Source organism: Falco punctatus, assembly GCF_963210335.1.
Source record: "Falco punctatus genome assembly, chromosome: 13".
Lineage (NCBI taxonomy): Eukaryota > Metazoa > Chordata > Aves > Falconiformes > Falconidae > Falco > Falco punctatus.
This window is the reverse complement of record NC_137593.1, coordinates 5,231,513-5,250,837: the sequence shown is the minus strand read 5'-3', so window position 1 is coordinate 5,250,837 and position 19,325 is coordinate 5,231,513. Positions and strand designations below refer to the sequence as shown.

The following is a 19,325-nucleotide window of genomic DNA, read 5'->3' as shown; positions in this document are numbered from 1 at the left end:
TGAGCTGAACCAGTTGCTGGCGGCTGAGATAGGTAGAGCGTGAAGTGGCTCTAAACCTCCAAACAACAGAGGTCTGAACTGCTCCATGACCGCCCAAAAGGGACAACTCCCACCTGACCAGGCAGTGCCATACTTACACCCTGCCAATCCAACCTCTGTCCCACACACCACCACAAAAAAAAGCCAAAGAGTTTTTTTGCAGGGCTCTGTATACCCAGCTGCCTTGGCCAAGGATGCCTTGAGTGGGAGAGGCAGTGGAGGAGCTGCGAGAGGTTTGGAAATGGACTGGAGAACGGTGGGGAAGGTCTGTGATGCCCTCTTCCCACTAAAGCTCCTATTTTCCAACTCCTTCCGACAGTCTCGGGAACAAAAAGTGGCCACCCGGTGGGAGACGGTGAGGCAAGCTGGCTGTGGGCGCTCACTGCAGCGCGGTGTGCGCAGGCTCTGCGGAGGGCAGGGCCTGGGGAGGCCAGAACCGAAGGCCAAGTGCTCGCTGCACACAGCGTGAATTGGAAGCAAGCTGAACAGCAGGATTTACTTACACTTTACACACAGCATATAAAATCTCTGAGCAGAAGAGAAGCCATATGGAAACGGTTTTGTGACAGGAATTTTAGCGCAGTAAATCCATAAATTTGGCCCTATCTTTCTCTGGCATATGCAAGGGTACTGTGTGCGCGCTTGTGTTGGGGAAGGGGGGGTTGCCTTAAAAACTGATGAATATGCTAAGATATGTGAGAAAAAAAACCCTAACCAACAATCAAACCCAAAGGTAGCATTTCTGTTCTGCTTGTGAAAGTGTTTGCTTAGAAACCTGAAGGGGAGGATGAATGAATGGGACTGCGATTAGGAGCAACACAAGCCAAAAGCAGATAAAGAAGTCTTTATGTAGAATAAAACATGTTATACAGGCCAACTCTATATACAACTTGATGAGTAATGAAATGTTAGAATTAGAACACAATTACGTTCCTAACCTATGTCATCATCATCAGTGTGCAACGAACAGCCAGGGGTCTATGAGGCCAAAATCTCATTTGAAGTTGTGACTCAATGTGAACTTCACACCTCAAACACGTGTCATTTTAAAATCCTGTTAATAAGCGATTCCTAAAACTGCTTTTGGCAAGCAGGGTGAAATATGAACGAATCCAACAACCCAAAGCACTATCCTGGGGTCTTTTAAATTGCCTTTAATGTCTGTCTCCAGACAGGTAACGCAGGACCTACCTTCACAGGATCTGGCATCCCTCTTCAGCTGGTAGCCCGGCTGGCACTGGCACTTGTAGCGGTCTTCACCAAGCTGAATGCATTCCTGCTCACAGCCCCCCTTGTTAACACTGCAGGAACTGACAGCTGGAACCAAGGAAGCATTGAAGGAACACATATCAACAACCCAAGAAACTTATTTCCTATTTTAAATACATGAATGACAGCAAAAATGTGCAAATCTCACCAAACAGCTTTCATAAATGCACCTGTCGTCATCCCCTGTGTGATTGCTCTCCCTTGCATTCACAGCGCTTGTTTGACACAGCATCCCACATCGGCGACAGTCGTGATTCCAGCGAGAGGCAGGTGAGATCTAAGAGCTGTAACGCTGACTGAAGTACAGCCACTCTTTGATCTGACAGCAGCAAAGCACTCAAGAATCCACTGAGGTAAGGGGCCGGGGGAGGGGAAAAAAGAGCGGCCCTACTGGCACTTGCCCATTAGCTGTTTGTTTATTTTTGTCTCTGCTGTCATTGATTAAAATAAAAAAAATTTGTCTTTCAGGGTGATTTCCTCAGTCTCATGCACTGGAAGCTGCAAATGACAGCAGTCACAAGCTGCACAGGACAGACTTACAAAATAAACCACAAGGAACAAGAGGGTCTTTAGTACGTCTCTAAAGACACTGCTTCTTTTACCCGAGCAAATTAATACTCTGTTTTTTGTTCAACATGTATCCCCAGCCTCTGGAGAAACATTTCTCCTTCTGCCAAAACACATTAACACACACCCACACCTATTCGCACACTGCATATAAAAATAAGATGGATCGTCTGAACCTGTTATTGTGCTGTACATACGTAAGTGTGAGTATGTGCACGACTGCATCTATATATATTTTAACAGCAGGGATGTATTATGTTCTCCATGAGTAGCTAGAAAGACTATTTGGTCCTTCATGGAAAGCACCAAACTCCAGACCCAATGAAGTCAGCAAAAAGCTTTGATAGTTATTTTAAGAATATCCATATTAATTCATTTATCTATAATAGACATTAAGAAAACATTAGCCACAAAAGCTGCTGTAGAATACATTTCACCCTATGCTATCAATTAGCAAATACTTAGTTTGTGCAGCCAAGTATGTGCTAAAAAGACAAAAAGAGAAGCTAATTTTTACATTATCATTGGTGCATACGCAGAAGTAGCCAGAGGACACCTCGTTGCACACTGACCCTGGCTTCTGATCTCCACCTCTGCTTGCAAACCTCCCACCCGGTTAGCAATGTAACTTGAAAGCACTTCAATCGCTACACGGGAGACAGCAGACCCGATACATTCAAAGCTTCCTGCTTGCTGCACGTTTGTATCCAAAGACCTGTTTTTCCGCAAGAATATTCAAATAAGATGAAAATATTTCAGAAGATAAAAAATGCCTTCAATCGGCTCCAAGTGACAGAATATACATCCCGATTTTTAAAAATGCCATTTTCTAGGCAAAAGCCAATTTGGATGTAAGGCGAGATAAGCAGCAACCTGCCATAAAAAAAAATTTGGAGGCTTCAAAGCCAGAAGGCACGAGCGTGAACTTGTGTGCGGAGAGCTGGGGCAGTGCGGGTCTCTGCCTGCGGCTGGGGAGCGCGGAGTTTCCCGAGTGGCCGCGGCCGGGTTTATCACGCCTTTTTATCGAGGTATCGAGCAGGCTGCGTGAGAGGAGGTGCCAGACTGGATGGGAAGAGCCACCAGGGAAGCAATGGGCTGAAATGTGCTTCTGCTGCCAGGTACCGGCCATGCATCTTTGATCAGAAAAAGGGAGAGGCTCGGCATGTCGTGAGTCTAATCCCACCTCTTGTAAAAGGGCTTGTGGCTGGAGGTCTGAGCATGTGCATGGGGTTGAGGCAGAAATATGGCAAGTTATTGTAATATGGCACATTTGTACAAAAAACCTGAGTATGATATATATGCATATAACAAGTATTATACACACACACACACACACACTTAGACGTACACATAGCAACCATGGGGTCAGAACACACAGCCTCTTAAAACCTATGAGTTTTCCATCATCTTAAATCCAACCTTATCAATGACAAGAAACATAACTTCAGAAGCACTGTGCTTTTACTTCTGTGGAAAAACATAGATTCTAGATTTGCAGAGATATTGTCTTTGTTATTTCCTCTATTAAGAGCCTTAGTGTGTGAAAGTCTCCATAAAAACCTGCATCTCAACAGCTTTTCTACATAAGGCAGACATCAAAGATAACAGTTGGCACCAGAGATGAATCGGGGTCTCTGCTTTCACTTCTAGGAGTTCAAAAAAGAGTAAATTCCTATGAAGACAATGAATTTGCACCAAACTAAAACCACAGACCAATACTACAATAAACATGTTCTCTGTCTGGGTTTCTGCTTTCCAGATACCACTCAATTAAACTTTAATGAAATTAATTTCACTACATTACCATAATCAAGGCATTAAAAACAAACAAACAAACAAAAAAATTGGAGAGTGTTACCTTCAGTTGTTCTAATTACCTGTTTTGTAGCGAACGTTCAGTCTGGCACATATATCTAGAAGTGCATTCAATATTGAGTAAAATTTGTGGGACCAAAAAGCTAAGAACAACAGGGAGCATGCAAAAAGATAGGATTCTGGCTTGGCACAAATTATCAGAGACCAAAGAAATCAAGAAGAAAGTATTTTAGTTTCACACACTAGTTATCATTGAACAAGGCAACCCGTCTAAGCGGTTGTTTGCCTTGGAGTACGAGCAGAAGTTTCTAATGAGAGCAGGATGGATGACAAACAACAAAGATTTCTTCAAACCATGTACTTTGAGGCTTGTACTAGCAGTGGAGGGATGGGCCACCAGCAGTTAGTCAGGATCCCAAACACACTGTGATGACATAGTAGGAGGACCAGACTTGCTGGAAAGAGCTCGTGACAGAAGGTCAGTAATCCTCCACGCACTCACAGAAGAAAGTAGCTTATCCCAGGTTTTTGACTCTTCAGATGTAGGCTGAATATCTTATAAGAACATAGATGCACTTCTTTATGTATGGGAGACTTCCAAGCCATCTAGGCTGCAAAATCTGCTTCCCCTCAAGTGATTTTGGCACTTTTGCTCCCAGAAACATAGGGTTGCCAAAAAGAAAATGAAGATGCGGAAAGAATGAACATACAGAAATGTGGGCTGGGTTCATCTGAAAAGCCTGTTTAAAGGGACACTTGTTTCTTATATCTGCAGCTGAGATGATATCTGCAGCTGAGATGAACACCTTCCATAAACAGCTCATTCCTAGGACTTTGTCCCTCTTTATTCTTAGTATGTGGGAGAGATCGTTACATCCTCCAAAGTAGTCGTGGAAGAAATAGAGCTTGCATTAACAGTAATATTTGAAATTCTAGGTGTTCTGCTTAGTTGCACGCAGTCAAACGAGAGGTGAGTTATTGGGTTTACTTCTTGATCGGACGAGTTCTCAAAACTGAAATGTGTCAACTGGTGCAGCAGAAGAGGCAGACTTTCCCCATCCCTAGCGGTCAGTGCCAGCAGTTAGTGCCCAAATCCCAGTGCTAGGCACTCCTGAATTACTGGTTTATATGAAATGCTTCTCCCTGTCCTCATCAATTAGTAACTGTCTTGTGCTCCAATGCTTATGATAGCCATTTATTTTGATGCCTTGTCTAAACAGCTGAAACAGAACTCAATATCCTCCACTCAGTATTGTGTACATCCGTTATCATGATAGTGGTTCTCTCTGAAACCTACTCCTGTCTCTCGTCTTAGGATTTATTTCTATTTCTCATTGATAATTTCTGAGATACTGCAAAGAGAACTGAAAGTTGTATTAAGTATTTTTAATAACTTCTTCTCAATACTGACATTTGTGAAATGAAAACTTGCTTTCTGATAATGTTCATAGCTAAGACAACTCCAAACAGCTTCTTGATTACTTGTGCGATGAGAAAACTACTATTCTATGCCCGTGGAAGGTTTTACATATTACACAGGTAAATTCATTTTATTGCCATAATACCTACTTCTTGCATTTGTCATTCAGTTGTCTCCCCCCAAAGCCACTTTTTTTGTATAAAATTCCCACTCCACCACAGCTGAAAATGAGACTATTCAGACAGAGTAATGTAACTCAGGCATCACATCTTTCACTTCTGGGTCTTCCCTGGTCAGATCTGATCAGAGCTGAATTTCTCCCTTTTCCTTTAATTCATAGAAAAACACTAGTGTTTCTAGTTACATATGAGCCACTCTGCTTTTACATTGTTTTTTTTCTCTCACACTAGCATTTTCTTATCCGTTTCTTCTCCAACTAAGCTAATAAAGATTGAGACTTCAACGCACTTTTAATTGCAGTTAATTATCAAACCGCTGAAAGTCTCTCTATGTGGTAAACCCAAACCACTAAGAGGGTAAGTTTGTTAAATAAAAACCATTATTCCCGCAGCTTGAGCCCTGTACATCTTATGTTCTGGTTGCATCAGTAAATTTATTGCTGTGATAATACCAGAAATGACTGATGACATATTTGGCTGACATTAAGCACAACCAGGGGACTTTGTGCAAGAACCAAGACAATGACCAAACTGTGAGCGAACTTATTCTGCAGATGTGGTCTGACCATACTTAACTGTTCTTCTCATATTACCTAAAATCAGGCTTAAAAATTTGAACAAGTTATGTTCTTTACTTCTTCCCAAATGACAGAGCATTTTAAGACTTTTTGCAGAATTCTACAACTTGACTTTCGTACTGATTTAAATGCAACGCAAGGACAGTGTATTTTATTTTATTATTTTTAGCAACAAGCAGAATTAACTCTGCATGTCTTCTTTTAGGGCTCAGGGTGCAACCTAAGAAACACGGGGTTTATTTTTAATGGCAGAGCTGCTAATCCTCCCTACAAGCATCACAGGCTGAACGGCTGAGCTCCATGCTGCTCTCATTTACATGCGTGTACATTTCCATACTGCAAATCTGTGGCTTTTCACCCAAACCTGAAAAACAGGGTATAGCCTTTGGGATCATATCCACCCTCTTCCTACTGTTTTCTAGTGCCTGCTTCCTGGAATGGAATTCCTCTGACCAACAGCAGACGTCTGTCAGTACAACTGCGAGCATCATTCAGATTAGCGGAGCAGTTGCCGAGAAGAGACGGGCAGCCAGCCCGTGCTCTGTATTTAATGTTGGCAGAAAGGGAAACACATCCGTAAGCAAGCATTCATGAGTGGAAGATCTTCAAGATGGGAGCTTTAAAACTAATTTAAAGAAAAGCAATCACTTTTGTTTGCAACTTTTTTTGTCATTGGCTTTCATGTGTTGTCTTTTGCTTGGGTGTGCCATGAAGGAGCACAGCATGGGTTCTGCTGGCTGAGCAAAGGAAGTTTGGTATCAGTTGTAATAGAGATGTTACAAACAGGGTTGCAGCAGATGAAGATGTATCCCTGATATACAGAAGCAGTGCAACCTTTTAAAGACTGATGCACATAAAGGAATGGATCAAAGGGCATAGGACTGCTGTGGGAACAAGGAGCTTTCGCAAACCTATAGCACCCTAATTATCAGCCCACAGCATGAGCAGAATCTCAGGGTAAGTGCTCAAAACTCTCAGCTTCACATGCATGAGCACCTCCTGCGTGAGCTAAAAGGATTAGCACAAACTAAACATTCATGTAATATGCCTTGGAGGAGAGTTTTCAGCCCACCCCATCCGTGCTGCTTACAGTGCCTAATAACTAAAATGTAAACCAGACCCCAGCAGACAATTCTGCTTTGCTGTTTTACCTAAAAAATTCAACATACAGCAAAGGCTGAAGAGAAGAGATGAAGGGTAAGGCTGCTTCTCTTTGTGCACTCTCTGAAAACCAAAGAAAATGTCTGAGCTTAATATTTTATTAGCCTCTTAGAGCTCCCTCTCTAGCTACCAGTCCATAGCACCACATTCTGAAATGCATCTTAGTAATTCACAGATTTGGCCTCTGCTCTTGATCCTTCCAAGAGCTTCTGCTCTGCTTATTGCAGCACAGTCACAGAGATCTTACTTCATCATCACCCCCCTCGACCCAGTTAATGATATCCTCCTGCCTCTGCTCATGCCACCACCTGGGAAAGCCTAGGGGGTCCCAGTCCGGGCAGTCTAACAGAGATGGACACCTACTGTAAGGTTATATCCAACTTCAGGGTGGCAACAACAAGCTTTTATTTTTCCTTCATCACTGAAGACACAAGCTGCGTTTTGAGATTGCTTGGTCAGAAAAGCAGCATTCTGCCAGGCAGCTGTAGGCAGGAGATGTCACTATCTGCTGTTTGTAACTCTTCAGAAAAAACAAGCAAAAAGCCTAAGAGGAAGAGTAATGGGGGCAGAAAAGCCCAGGGCAGGGCTGGAACATGCAGTGAGATGTGACACAAAGGAAAAAATGCTCAGAAATCAAAAGCCATTTTCATTGGAAATGAAGAACCCCTATTTCTTTAATGCCTGCTGCAAAACAGAAGAAATTTTTGCAAGATTGCACCACAGAAACACAGGACACCGTTACTCCTTTGTTCACACAAAAAGGGGAAAAAATTGGAAATCCTGTAATTCTTGGAAGCTGCTTGAACTGGTATGGATATTGAAACCCTTTGTGAATTAGTCAAAACTCAGACTGGGGAAGCCTACAAACCTTTGCACTTAGAGAAAGACAGGTTTAGCGGAGAAAACCATGTCCTGAAGTATGTGAAGTGCTTGTTACTGTTTACTTACCCACGCACGTGCGCCCATCAGCGTGGAGCCTGTATCCCGCCTGGCACCGGCAGTGGAAGGAGCCGTGTGTGTTGACGCAGCCCTGCTGGCAGCCCCCGTTCACCACCGCGCACTCGTCCACGTCTAGAGAAGGCAGGCAGATGATGAGAATTACAAGGCAGCCTTAGCAAAGACATACCCTGGTTTTCCTGGACGGCACGTAGCTCATACATAATGTAATCGTTACACTCAGCCTGGGTTTTTGTTTACTTCACTTCTGTGCTGTAAACAGAGCAAAGAAAATTGAAATTTGATGGTGGTTTTCAAAGTTCCCGCGGGCACTGCCTCTGTAGTTTCTACTTCTGAAAGCCTTGTTAATTAGAGTGATCGGTGACACGGCTGCTGCCTCAGGGCCAAGAAAAAAATACAGGGAAAGAATTAGGGTGAGATAACACATCTGAGCTTGTAGGTACCACTGGTCAAACATGTGGTTTTTGTAAAAAATTGCTGTATTAAGATTTCCTTTTGCATCAGGCCTTTAATACTATTAGCAGGTGCTCTTGAGGCTACAAGCACGTACAACCAACATAAATGGAAAAAAAGCCATGCAAGAGCAGAGCCCATGCTCTCAATCAGCATTACATTTTCAGCCACTGAATGCACAGAGAGCTTAGATGCTATGTTTAAAAAGAATGATGATTTTGTGCCACGTTTGCTGTGACTCTTGTCTGTCGGGCTTCCTTGTGTTCACCTCAATTTCACATTGCATCTTCTCAGATGACTTGTTCAACAAGGCCAGGTGCAAGGTCCTGCACACGGGTCAGGGCAATCCCAAGCACAAACACAGGCTGGGCAGAGAGTGGGTTAAGAGCAGCCCTGAGAAGAAGGACTTGGAGGTGTCGGTTGACGAGAAGATCAACATTACCCAGCAACATGCGCCTGCAGCCTGGAAAGCCAGTCACATCCTGGGCTCATCAAAGCATAACAGCCTTCCAGTACCTAAAGGGGCTAACGAGAAAGCTGGTGAGGGACTTTTTACAAAGGCAGGTGGTGACAGGACCTGGAGAGGACAGGGAGAGTGGTTTTAAACTGAAAGAGGGCAGATTTAGGTCAGCTATGAGGAAGAAATTCTTCGCTGTGAGGGTGGGAGGCGCTGGCCCAGGCTGCCCAGAGCAGCTGTGGGTGCCCCGTCCCTGGCAGGGCTCAAGGCCAGGCTGGACGGGGCTGGGGGCAACCTGGGCTGGGGGGAGGTGGCCCTGCCCGGGGCAGGGGGTTGGAACTTGGTGATCTTTAAGGTCCCTTCCAACCCAAACCAGTCTATGGCTCTGTGATTCTATGACACCATTAGCTTAAAAATTGTCACAGAAGTCATTGGAAATAGGGCATCCAGCCAAGGTCAACCCACCACACTCTTGCGAAGCCAACCCTCCCTCCTGCAATATACATCTACAAAGAAACCCCCTTTCAATGTTAAAGACTGCCATTGATTTCATCACTTTTTAGATCATATTCTCAAATCACCTATGGGATTTACCCACCCCGGTGGGTGTGGATGAGAAGGCTGGGATTTAGAAAAATAAAAGACTGGCTGCAACACGAGGCAAGCCTGCAGCTGCTGCTGTGGGGAAGCGAGCTGGCAGCAGAGCAGAACACAGCAATGTAAAGAGGGTTCCCCCCCCCCCCCCCCCCCCCCCCCCCCATATTGCACTTGAGGAACAAGGGGGTCTGGCTTTCATATTTTTGCTGTTGATATATCTGCTTTGCATTTAGCTTTCATGGCTTACATTTTTGAAAATGCTTTTATGTTTTTTCCATTTTAGAAAATCTAATCAAAATTAAATGAAAAAGGAAGTTTTAAAGATGACTTGGAAACGCAGAACATCCTAGTCCTAAGGAAAAGTATTTATAAAGTTAAATTTTAGTGTTTCACGCATGAATTTCACTTACCTAAAATAAAGTCCTGGTGTTGACTAGTGTTTAAATTTAGACCATTTGCTAACGTGCAGCACTTTTTAATCCTGCTATATTTGCTGGTTTATTAGACTGTATACTACATACATTTCCTACTGCCTGGAGACATCTGGAATACTCTTTCTTTTAAACAGAAGTTTTGCTTTTTTTAATGTAAACAGTAAACAGATAATGTTATTCATCTTGTTGAATTCTATACTGTTAAGACCTAGCCTGCTGAAAAATGCCAGGATGAAATCAAAACCAGGAAACGATTTGTCTTGAGTATTACAGAAATAAAATAAGCAAAAAGGCTCAGAAGAATCTAACAAGGAAGCAGCTGAACTATATAGTACACCACGTTCCAGTATTTATACCTTAATAAACTCAGACTCCGGGAGCTTCAATATATTAATTTTGTAGGCTACAATCAACTGCAGAACTTCTCTAAAATAGAGTTTTAAGTTAGGATATCAGCACTTGGAAAGGAGGAAAAAAACAGTCCAGCTAATAAAAATGAGCACTTGGTGCTAGCTTTATTTGTTAGTCTCTGCTTGAACATTTAAAGAAGTGACTTGGTTTATGGTGGAGCTCTGTGGCCAGCAGCTCCCACACCTGCTGCAGCTCTTCTTTCAATGGCATTCCCCTTATGCTGGCACATCCCAAAAGGCAATAAGGCAATTATATTGCTGAAAGGCAATAAAAAATAAATGAAAAATAAAAGACCTTAAAATCCTTGTATATATGAGCTATACCTAAGCCCACCCTGAGACTCCCAGCAGTAAGGGGAGGGGGGGAAACAGGTGAGATCAACGAACCTGCAACACAACTCCACGACTACCCTGCCAGGATGCCAAGTGAGCGGCAAGTTTGAGGACAGACGATCCCTCGATCCCTTCCAATCTCAGGCTTTCTTTGCGAGATCGATATTTTAAGGATTATACGTTGAAAGATTCCTTCACTTACTCAGATATAATCAAGAAAAATGCAACACACAGTCACCTTTTAATGTCTTTATGTCTCAAGGCCAGGAAACAACTTTGACCCCAGTTATAGAAGAAAAATGCCTTAATTATTTTGTGTGGGGAGCAATCTGCAACGTAGACACTAATCTAAATGCTTGGATTGCACTTGAAAGTTTTAAAAATCTAACCTATTTGGACTTCTATATTGAAATTGTTGTTCTAGTAAAGGACATATATACCAGGAAAGGATATACATAGCAGAAAAACAACAGCTTATGCTGTTATAGGTACGGAAGTAGCCACTTCTTTTTCTACATGGGAGTAACTAGAGAGATACAAAATTATTCTAGAATTATGAAGTTATAAAAATATAGAAAAAAATCTCCTAGAAATTTATAGTCATTCTATTGTGATTCTAGAATATTATGGGATTATGGAAGTGTATCTATTTAACGATACTCTATAATTAAATTTGGATTACTTTCCACTGCAGATCAAACTGAAACACCCACGTGCTCAACCTTCTACAGTTACAATTTAGGATGCTTATCTGAATAACCTGAATTTCAAGCCATTTAACACTTGCTTATCATAAATCAGACTGTGATGAAAGCAACTGCATTCCCACAAAACAGGGAGAGCAATCCGCTGAGACGAGAGGCGAGAAGAGAAACGTTGTGCTGTCCCAAGGCTGTCTCGCAAAGGGGATTATGCTGCTGGCTGAATACAGCAGAGACAGTATGTGAATACCCTCCTCCTCACCTTCGGCAAATTTCAGCAGAGATGCATTTTAGTGGGATTCCCCACCTAAGGTATCTCTGCTTTTTGTGCTGTCTGTATACAGCACATGCTCCCCTACACCCACCAGGGACTGTGTCCCCATTTACCCACATTTCATTAGGAACAACCTGGCAATAATAAACTGATGGCCAGCCATACAAGCCAAAAGTTAATCCTATGCATTTCCAAGATGTAAAGTATTTTAGCCATCACGACATGCCCATTTTTTCGCTCTGTGTGCTTCTGAGGTCTGTGCATCTGGACTGAGCTCTGCGCATTGCGACGGCACACTGACCTTTCCTCCACGCCAAAAGGATGCACAGCTCAAGTCCCAAACATGGGAAAAGAGGCATAGAAACGCACAACCCATTGCCAGCACTGTGTCCTTTCCAAGGGCAGATCCTACTGAAGTTACAGATTTTGATGTCTACCATACCCCTAAACGGGGACTCTGCTAATCTTCAAGGAAGTCTGTCCCCAATTGATTTGACAGGCCACAAAGGCAACAGTCTGATTTCCCTGCTCAAACCCTGTATAAAGAGAGCTGTGTAATTGCTTGTTTGGAATTCAGCATCATCACATCAATTTTTTTTTCATATCACTACTAAAACATTTAGGAACAGCTATGATCAATCAGTTCTTCAAAAAGAAAGAGACAACGGTGTTAAACACAGATAATTAGTGAACCTACAATCATGTTCTTACAAAGAAATCAAAAAAGGCAAGATGTTGCCAGGTTGATTCCCCACTAACAAACGGCTTCGCTTTTTAAACCATTAAGAAATGTAAACAACATGCAAAACTAAACCCCAAAAGAAATAAAAAAAAAACCCACCCAGTTCTGATGGCAGCAGGACTGAGCTTTTGCAATAGCCTCTCCATTTTTATGATCTTTCCCCTCTTTTTTGGCCAGGCTGTATAAGACAGAGCTGTGAGTGGGTAGACTATTTTTCAGCTCCCTGTTTTTAAGTTCTCCACTTGCATCGCCCCAACATGACTTGCAGGGGAAGAGCAGGCAGCAGCCACAGCTCCCACGTCTCTGCATGGAGGGGAGCTGGTGTTGCCGAAGACCCTCATGCTTACACTGCAAACCAAGTACATCCTTAAACCCACACATAAATACCTGAATGATCACAAGCCTTCAAAAGGACCAAGAAATGTTTGTCTATTTTAACCACTGGACAGCCACTTCATGCAATCCCAAGCCCTCTTTGCTTTTAAATAATTTTTTTTCCAAGGAACCTGTCTAGCAACTTCTGCAGTGACCGCTCTCACGATTAACGCATAACCCGCTCTCCCACAGGCCTGCAACGATGCATCCATGACCCTCTGTAGCATATGCATATGTTTGGGTTCTGGTGCTGTCAGTTCAGATCTCAAAGTGCCTGCAGAAATACTGAAAGGCAGGCCTGCTTTTATTTCTAATTGAATTCCCTTTTTTTTTTTTTTTAAAGTGCTGTATTCCTCACAAAGTCATTATTATCAAATTTTATCCTTCTGCATACATGTGTGCAGCTACTCCGAAAGTATAAGATGAAATGGTCTTCTAATACTAAGTTTATTGCACGCTTTTCCTGCTTCCATATTTTTAGTACAATTAAAGGTATAAGGTTATTAAAGATCAAACCTGTACTGCAGGTCTCAGTTCCCTTCTTTGGGCTGGCCAAGCCAACAAAGGCACAAACATTTAGGGAATCCTGAATGGAAAGAGAGATGATCCCAATGCCAAGGGTATCCCTGAGCTGGCATTCGCATCAAGGACGCTTTGCCAAGAGCACCGTGTGAGGTCTAAGCAGGCACAGGGTGGCAGAGCAAGGTTTGCCTCTCAGCTAGTTTCATAGAGCCAGTGGCGTTTCTTCTGGGTGACAAATGAACAGGCTCTCTCCCTTGACTGTAAAAACATGCACAGATTGATAACTGTTTGAAGCCAGTACTTTCAGACAGATAAGCAGAGAAAAAAAATTCTTCTTCACGGTGCCCAGGCACTGCTGGGGAAAGAAACCAGAACTGGACAGTACCGATCTCATCATATGAGAGTTTTGTGGGTTTTTTTTTTTCTTTTTAGTTTTAGCAAAACCCCTTTACTTTGGCAAGTAAAGACCAACATGAAGAGAGGCAGAGACCAAATAGTTGTGAGCATCACACACCCCACAAACACTAAAGACCTGATATGGATGAAAAGATTTCTGTCCAGCTGGGAGCTGATGTAAGAAACACAGCCTGGGTACACGCTAGCACAACCGCCTGCATGCAGGGACCCAAACCACCACAATACCACCTGCAGATCTGGCCCAAATGACCAAATGACTTTCACAGAAGCATAACTACACCCTTTTCACCAGATGCCTAAGAAATACTACACAAAATCAGAATGAATGACAGATGCACATTTCCATTTTCCAGTTGTCAAAATCCTCCGAGCTCACTGCAGAAAGGATGCAACGAGCAGAAGCAGGAAAACACAAAACCCTACTTCCATTTACTTAGAAGATGATTTATGCTGATGGTTTTAAAGTCAGATTATAATTTAAAAAAAATTATAGTGATTATGTATAAAAATATAATGACCAAAAAGAGGATGCACAGTCTACTTTTTGCAGCACTATCTTAAAATTTAGTAAAACTGGGGGTTTGTCTCTTCTTTACCCAGGGGGCTCTGGGGGTCACTCGTCCCCACACAATATGTGAGGATTAGTTAGTAATGACAGAGACAGGCAAATGGGGAAGGGAAAATTGGCTCTTATGTAAAGAACCTCAACATAAAGACTTAAGTGGCAACGTTTCAAATTATTGAAAGTGGGTAAACTGTTCACTCAAACATTTATTTGGAAATAAGTTAACAAAAACCTGGCTTACCACTCCCTTGCCCTGACTAGCTCACCTAGTCTCTTCAGCTGCAGATCATTTAGTACATCTGACATGAAAACTCTCTTACTGTTTGCTATTGAACACAATATTTAAAGTCAACAAAGATGTATGACAGTGCTTTCCCTTCTGTTACGGGTAACAGCACGTGATTAGTCTCTTCTATGTACTCCGTAGGATGTTTAAACCTCACACAAACTATGAAGTGAAAATATCGTATGGTCTTTCCTCACTAATTTACATGGTGGATTTTACACAATTTAGTGTGTTTCTAAATTAAATAATTTACATGCACTAAGGGAAGGAAGGGAAACCTGCTTGATTCCCAGCCATTCATAAGCCGATCGCAGAAATCAGAAACTATTTCCATAAAAGTGAAACATAAAATAAGACCCACTATTGTTATAAGTAGATAAATTTATGACAGATTCAACTCAGAGCTTCCTTTAAATCACAGTTGTTCCAAGGCGAGTTTGAAAATGTCTGTAATTTGACAACCAGTACCACTCCCAGTGTACTCACTCTTAAGCATGATAAAACTTGCACTTGCAGCAGAGTCTCTCCTGTTTTACTAGCACTAAAGTGGTTTTCAGGGTTTGAAAGTTTCTTTAGAGGAGTTTTGAAACTCCTGTTGCTAGAAAAATATTTGTCCGTTTTTTCTGCTATGAAGTTTGACATTAGCATAGACTCTAGGAAGAAAAATACAAGGGAAAGTCTGGTCAAAACCAGACTAAAATTCAACAAGGAAAAGCAGAATTTCTATTAATTTTAATTTAAAAAGCCATATTTCTGTTTCATTGAACCAAACTGAGCAGAGGAAAGAGGGCAGGTTTTGATATCTGTGAAATTTTGAATTGCAAACCCCCTCATCTAGGGCTTTTTTATGCTTCACAAAACAACATAAATATGCTACAAGCTCTTCTGAGTGGTCCACTAGAACCTGATGTTAAAATGCCTCTCTGAAACAGCTTTCAGCATAGGTAAATGTGCTCCCACAGAGCCAGCTGGGTCATTTTGAACTGTTAGCACTCCTAGGCTTTTATTTTTGCTCCTCAGCTATTTGATTCTGCCCTTTCATGGCCCCTCCGATGGATTATATGAGCATCCATTGTCTGTTATGGTTCAAAGTCAGCCAGGTTAGCTCCAATCGCTGCTGAAGCTTACTTAAATTTCAGTAAGTCACAGGTGTCTGAGGCAAGCCTGCTACAACAAAATTAATTAATGGAATAGCTTCAGCAAACTGGACTGAAAGGAGCATGTCACATCTGATAAAAGATTGGTTAAAAGGCATGGTTAAGAGATTCCTTACCCAATTTAGTCCCTGCAAACGGACTCCACAATGAAAGAGGACCCTTGTTAGAGCAGTGAGTTTTCCACTACGTTTTTTCTTTGCCCAGGATTAAGGACAAAGCAGCTTTAACCAGCACCTATTTCGGCAGGGCTGTCCAATTAGCCATGCACAGAAACAGGCTTTCTGATTATTTACCTTCCCCTGAAAATCGATGGCATTAAAAACAACAAAGCTTTCTGCAGTGGGTTTGCTGTCTTTCAGTCTATCACCTTCCTTTAGACCTCCCCGGTGATTCTGTCCCACTGCGGAGAGGAATTTTCTACCCTGGAGCTGGTCCCTTGCCCTAGATTTCAGATGTTTTTCCAGGTAGCTTCAATGACTTCCAGCTGTGTCTAGGTCGGGTTTCCTTTCACTCACCCCTGGTTTATCTGTCTTAATACTGAGAACACGAAAGGACAGAGACCGTGGCACAGTGAAATGCTGAACAGCAGAGTCATCTACAGGACTACATCTGCACCTGGTAATAAATATTTATGTCCAGGTCTGAAGGGAGTTGCATTTCCCAATGGCTGCTTTCAAGGAGGGAAGAGGACAGAGGCATCTCTGTGGTACGGCTTTTGGGGGAGCTCCATGGAGCAGCTGCGGAGTCAAGGCAGAGAGCTGCTTCCAGCACGCCCAGTGCAAGCTGCCCTCCAACCCGCTTCTGGGGAGAAGACTTACTTCTGTAAGCACTGAAAGGGACAATACACCTGACCATGTCTTAAAGACATGGATTTCATTTCCTGATCTGTCACTGGCCGTATTGGAGAACAAATAGATGAGACGTCACGCAATCCTGTTAGTGGGGGCCACAGATGATTTGAAAGAATAACATTGATTTGCCAAAGGTCTTGGTAATTTGAATTCATTGTTGGGATGGTGCAGGAATATATCAGAGAAAAAGATACTTTAAGACTACTTTTTTTTTTTTTTTTTTTTTTTTTTTTTTAAATACTGCATTCATGTGAAGACTGGCATAATGCAACCGTTGCAGGTGGTGGCTTGTTCCTCACCAATGACTAAATCCTGCAACCACAGTGCATTTCTCAGATGTCCCTCAAGAGCAGATCTCCTGGACAGAGCAATATGAAAAGACAAAAACGGCCACTATTTGTACTGCCAATTTCTGCTCACTTTCAATGCCTGACACGCCAATCTCTCTCAAGATATTTAACAGTGGTTTAGCTCAATGAACAGCCAAAATCACCTCATCCACAACTCTCTATGCAAACCATATGTTGCAGTTGAAAACTGAAGATTATAATTACAACTGTCCATTCAATTTAAACAAAGTCAAGAATGAAAACTATTTCAAATTCAATAAACAGGCCGTTTGAAAGTGTAGATGCTGTGGAGGACAAGCTTAACAACTTAATTGACAGGTAAAGCTTCATTTCTAATCCTCATTTTGATATTGTCTGTAGCCTCAGGAGTCAAAACACATCACTGCTCAGTCCTGAAAATATGCAGAGAAAATGAAAGTGTCAGTTGAATGAAAAAAGGAGAAGCATGTGTTTGATAGCCGGGTACGCCTGTGATATGTAAACTGCTTTGGAGTCAAGCAGCCCTAATTAAAGTTTGAAGGCTTTCTTCATTAACTATACACGTTCATGTTATTTATATACACACACACACACATATAAGTTTGATGCAATTATTGAGACCAGATAATTTGCAAGAAAATCAGAGTATAGGATTACAGTATGGAACATGATAATTTCATGGACCAACCTCAGACAACACTGTGACATTTTCACACAGCTGTGAAGAAATACTTTTCCCCATCTTTTCACAAAGCAGATTTTTACATTTTTCTCCACTTTAGTCTTTAAAACAAAAAAGAACAATCCATTTCTGAACCTCAGAGTAGCACACAGCATCTCGGCAAAGTAAAGCCAAAAAGGAAGACCGATGGGGTTACCGGCCTCCACAGTGGGGTTATAATAACAGATATTTTGGCAGCTGTACACCCTTGATGGCTCCGATTCACATCAATATGAAACCCACACAGATGGACATAAAATTCTCAGTGGAAAACTGGTGCCAGGATAAGTGAATGACCACATGAAATAACAAGGGAGTACAATTGGAAGAATGACAATCCAGACAAACGTGTAACTTATGATCTTTAAAAATGTTTACATGCTGGAGAAAACAGCCTCAGTCATTTTACTGTTTTCTGTAGAAAAGAAGTGAATGTACCAGCTGTAAACAGGGAAGCTGGAAGAGGATGTATACTTGTACGCCGCAGCAGTGTGGGCTGAAACACAATAATTAAAGTTTTATGTAATTTCTGCTTAGGAGAAAGGCTTTCAGATCACTAGCATCAGCAGCTTCACCGCAACGCTCTTGTAAGCTTTCCTGACATAGGACAGCATAGTAGAAGGAAGATTTGTTATGGGGCTATCAATTTTTAAATACAGCTCCTCAGCACAATTCAGTGGGGTCATGCTGGGAGGTGGGAGGCTGGCAGAGGAGGAGAGGATCTCTACAAGGGGATGTACTTAACAAGCGACAGCACGATACAGTCCAAACTCCACGTGCAGATTCAAATCTGAGGTGTACTAAGGAGTTTTATGCATCGGGCCATCAGCATCTTCTCTCGGCAGGATATGACAGTTTGAAAAAATTTATGGAATAAAAAAGAGAGCAATGACTGATCTGATGAGAACATCTGGGTTTTGTTAGCAACAATATTAATGCCCACTTGCTGAGATCAGTGTCTTCATTACAGTATACTGCATAGAGAAATGTCTTTTCCCCACACAGTAGGTAAAATATGCTGAAGAAAATGATAATCATGCAAATACCTTCATAAACTGATGTTTCCAGCTTACTGTACATATGCTCTGCTGGTTGGAAACATGAATGCTATTTGTGACAAATGTCCTACTTGTGTTGGTAAAAAGCTTAAAAACATCACATGGATAAACTTGTCTCACAAACTGACTGGAACATAAGCCAGTCTTGGGAATAATTGGTTTGGAAGGAGCGATCGCCAGTCAGAACTGTATTGCTCAACATGTGAAATGCATGCAATGCCAGCACCACGCCTGCAGTGACAAGACTGTACGGGGCTAGGAAAAGAAGGAGGGAGAGCACACCACTCAGCCACCAAGCTCCATCTCTCTGCCCATCTCACCTACAGGAGACCCCAGCACAATCCGCTCCATTTCTGTAAAAACTGGCTCACTGACATTGCTCTACAGCCATTACTTCACCGGGTGCCTCCTCAAGAAGCCAGCACAAGTATTGATCCCCCACCGGAGCTATCACAATTCCAGGCTGATCTGCAACATAAAGCGCCAGCGAGCAAAAGACAGCATGTTACACTGATTTTCTTGCTCTGCTTCCTTATGACTTATATTAGTTGTGACTCTGCAGATATTCAACCATAAGAAGAAAGAAGTGGCATTAACACATCCCAAACCTATCCGTACCAACTTCCAGAGCTGGATCCTAATGAACAATGTCACGACG

General features: G+C 42.3%; 1 protein-coding gene across 2 annotated transcripts in view; it reads right to left on the bottom strand.

Annotated features, from left to right (window-relative positions):
* Positions 1-19,325, bottom strand: part of LOC308072425 (uncharacterized protein) — a 222,514-nt gene that overhangs the window by 79,532 nt on the left and 123,657 nt on the right. For both annotated transcript variants that reach the window (XM_080409251.1, XM_080409250.1), the window contains 2 exons: positions 7,977-8,099; positions 1,231-1,356 (listed from right to left, as the gene is read on the bottom strand). In XM_080409251.1, the coding sequence (XP_080265377.1) occupies positions 1,231-1,356; positions 7,977-8,099 (249 nt within the window). The remainder of the gene's footprint in view (positions 1-1,230; positions 1,357-7,976; positions 8,100-19,325) is intronic.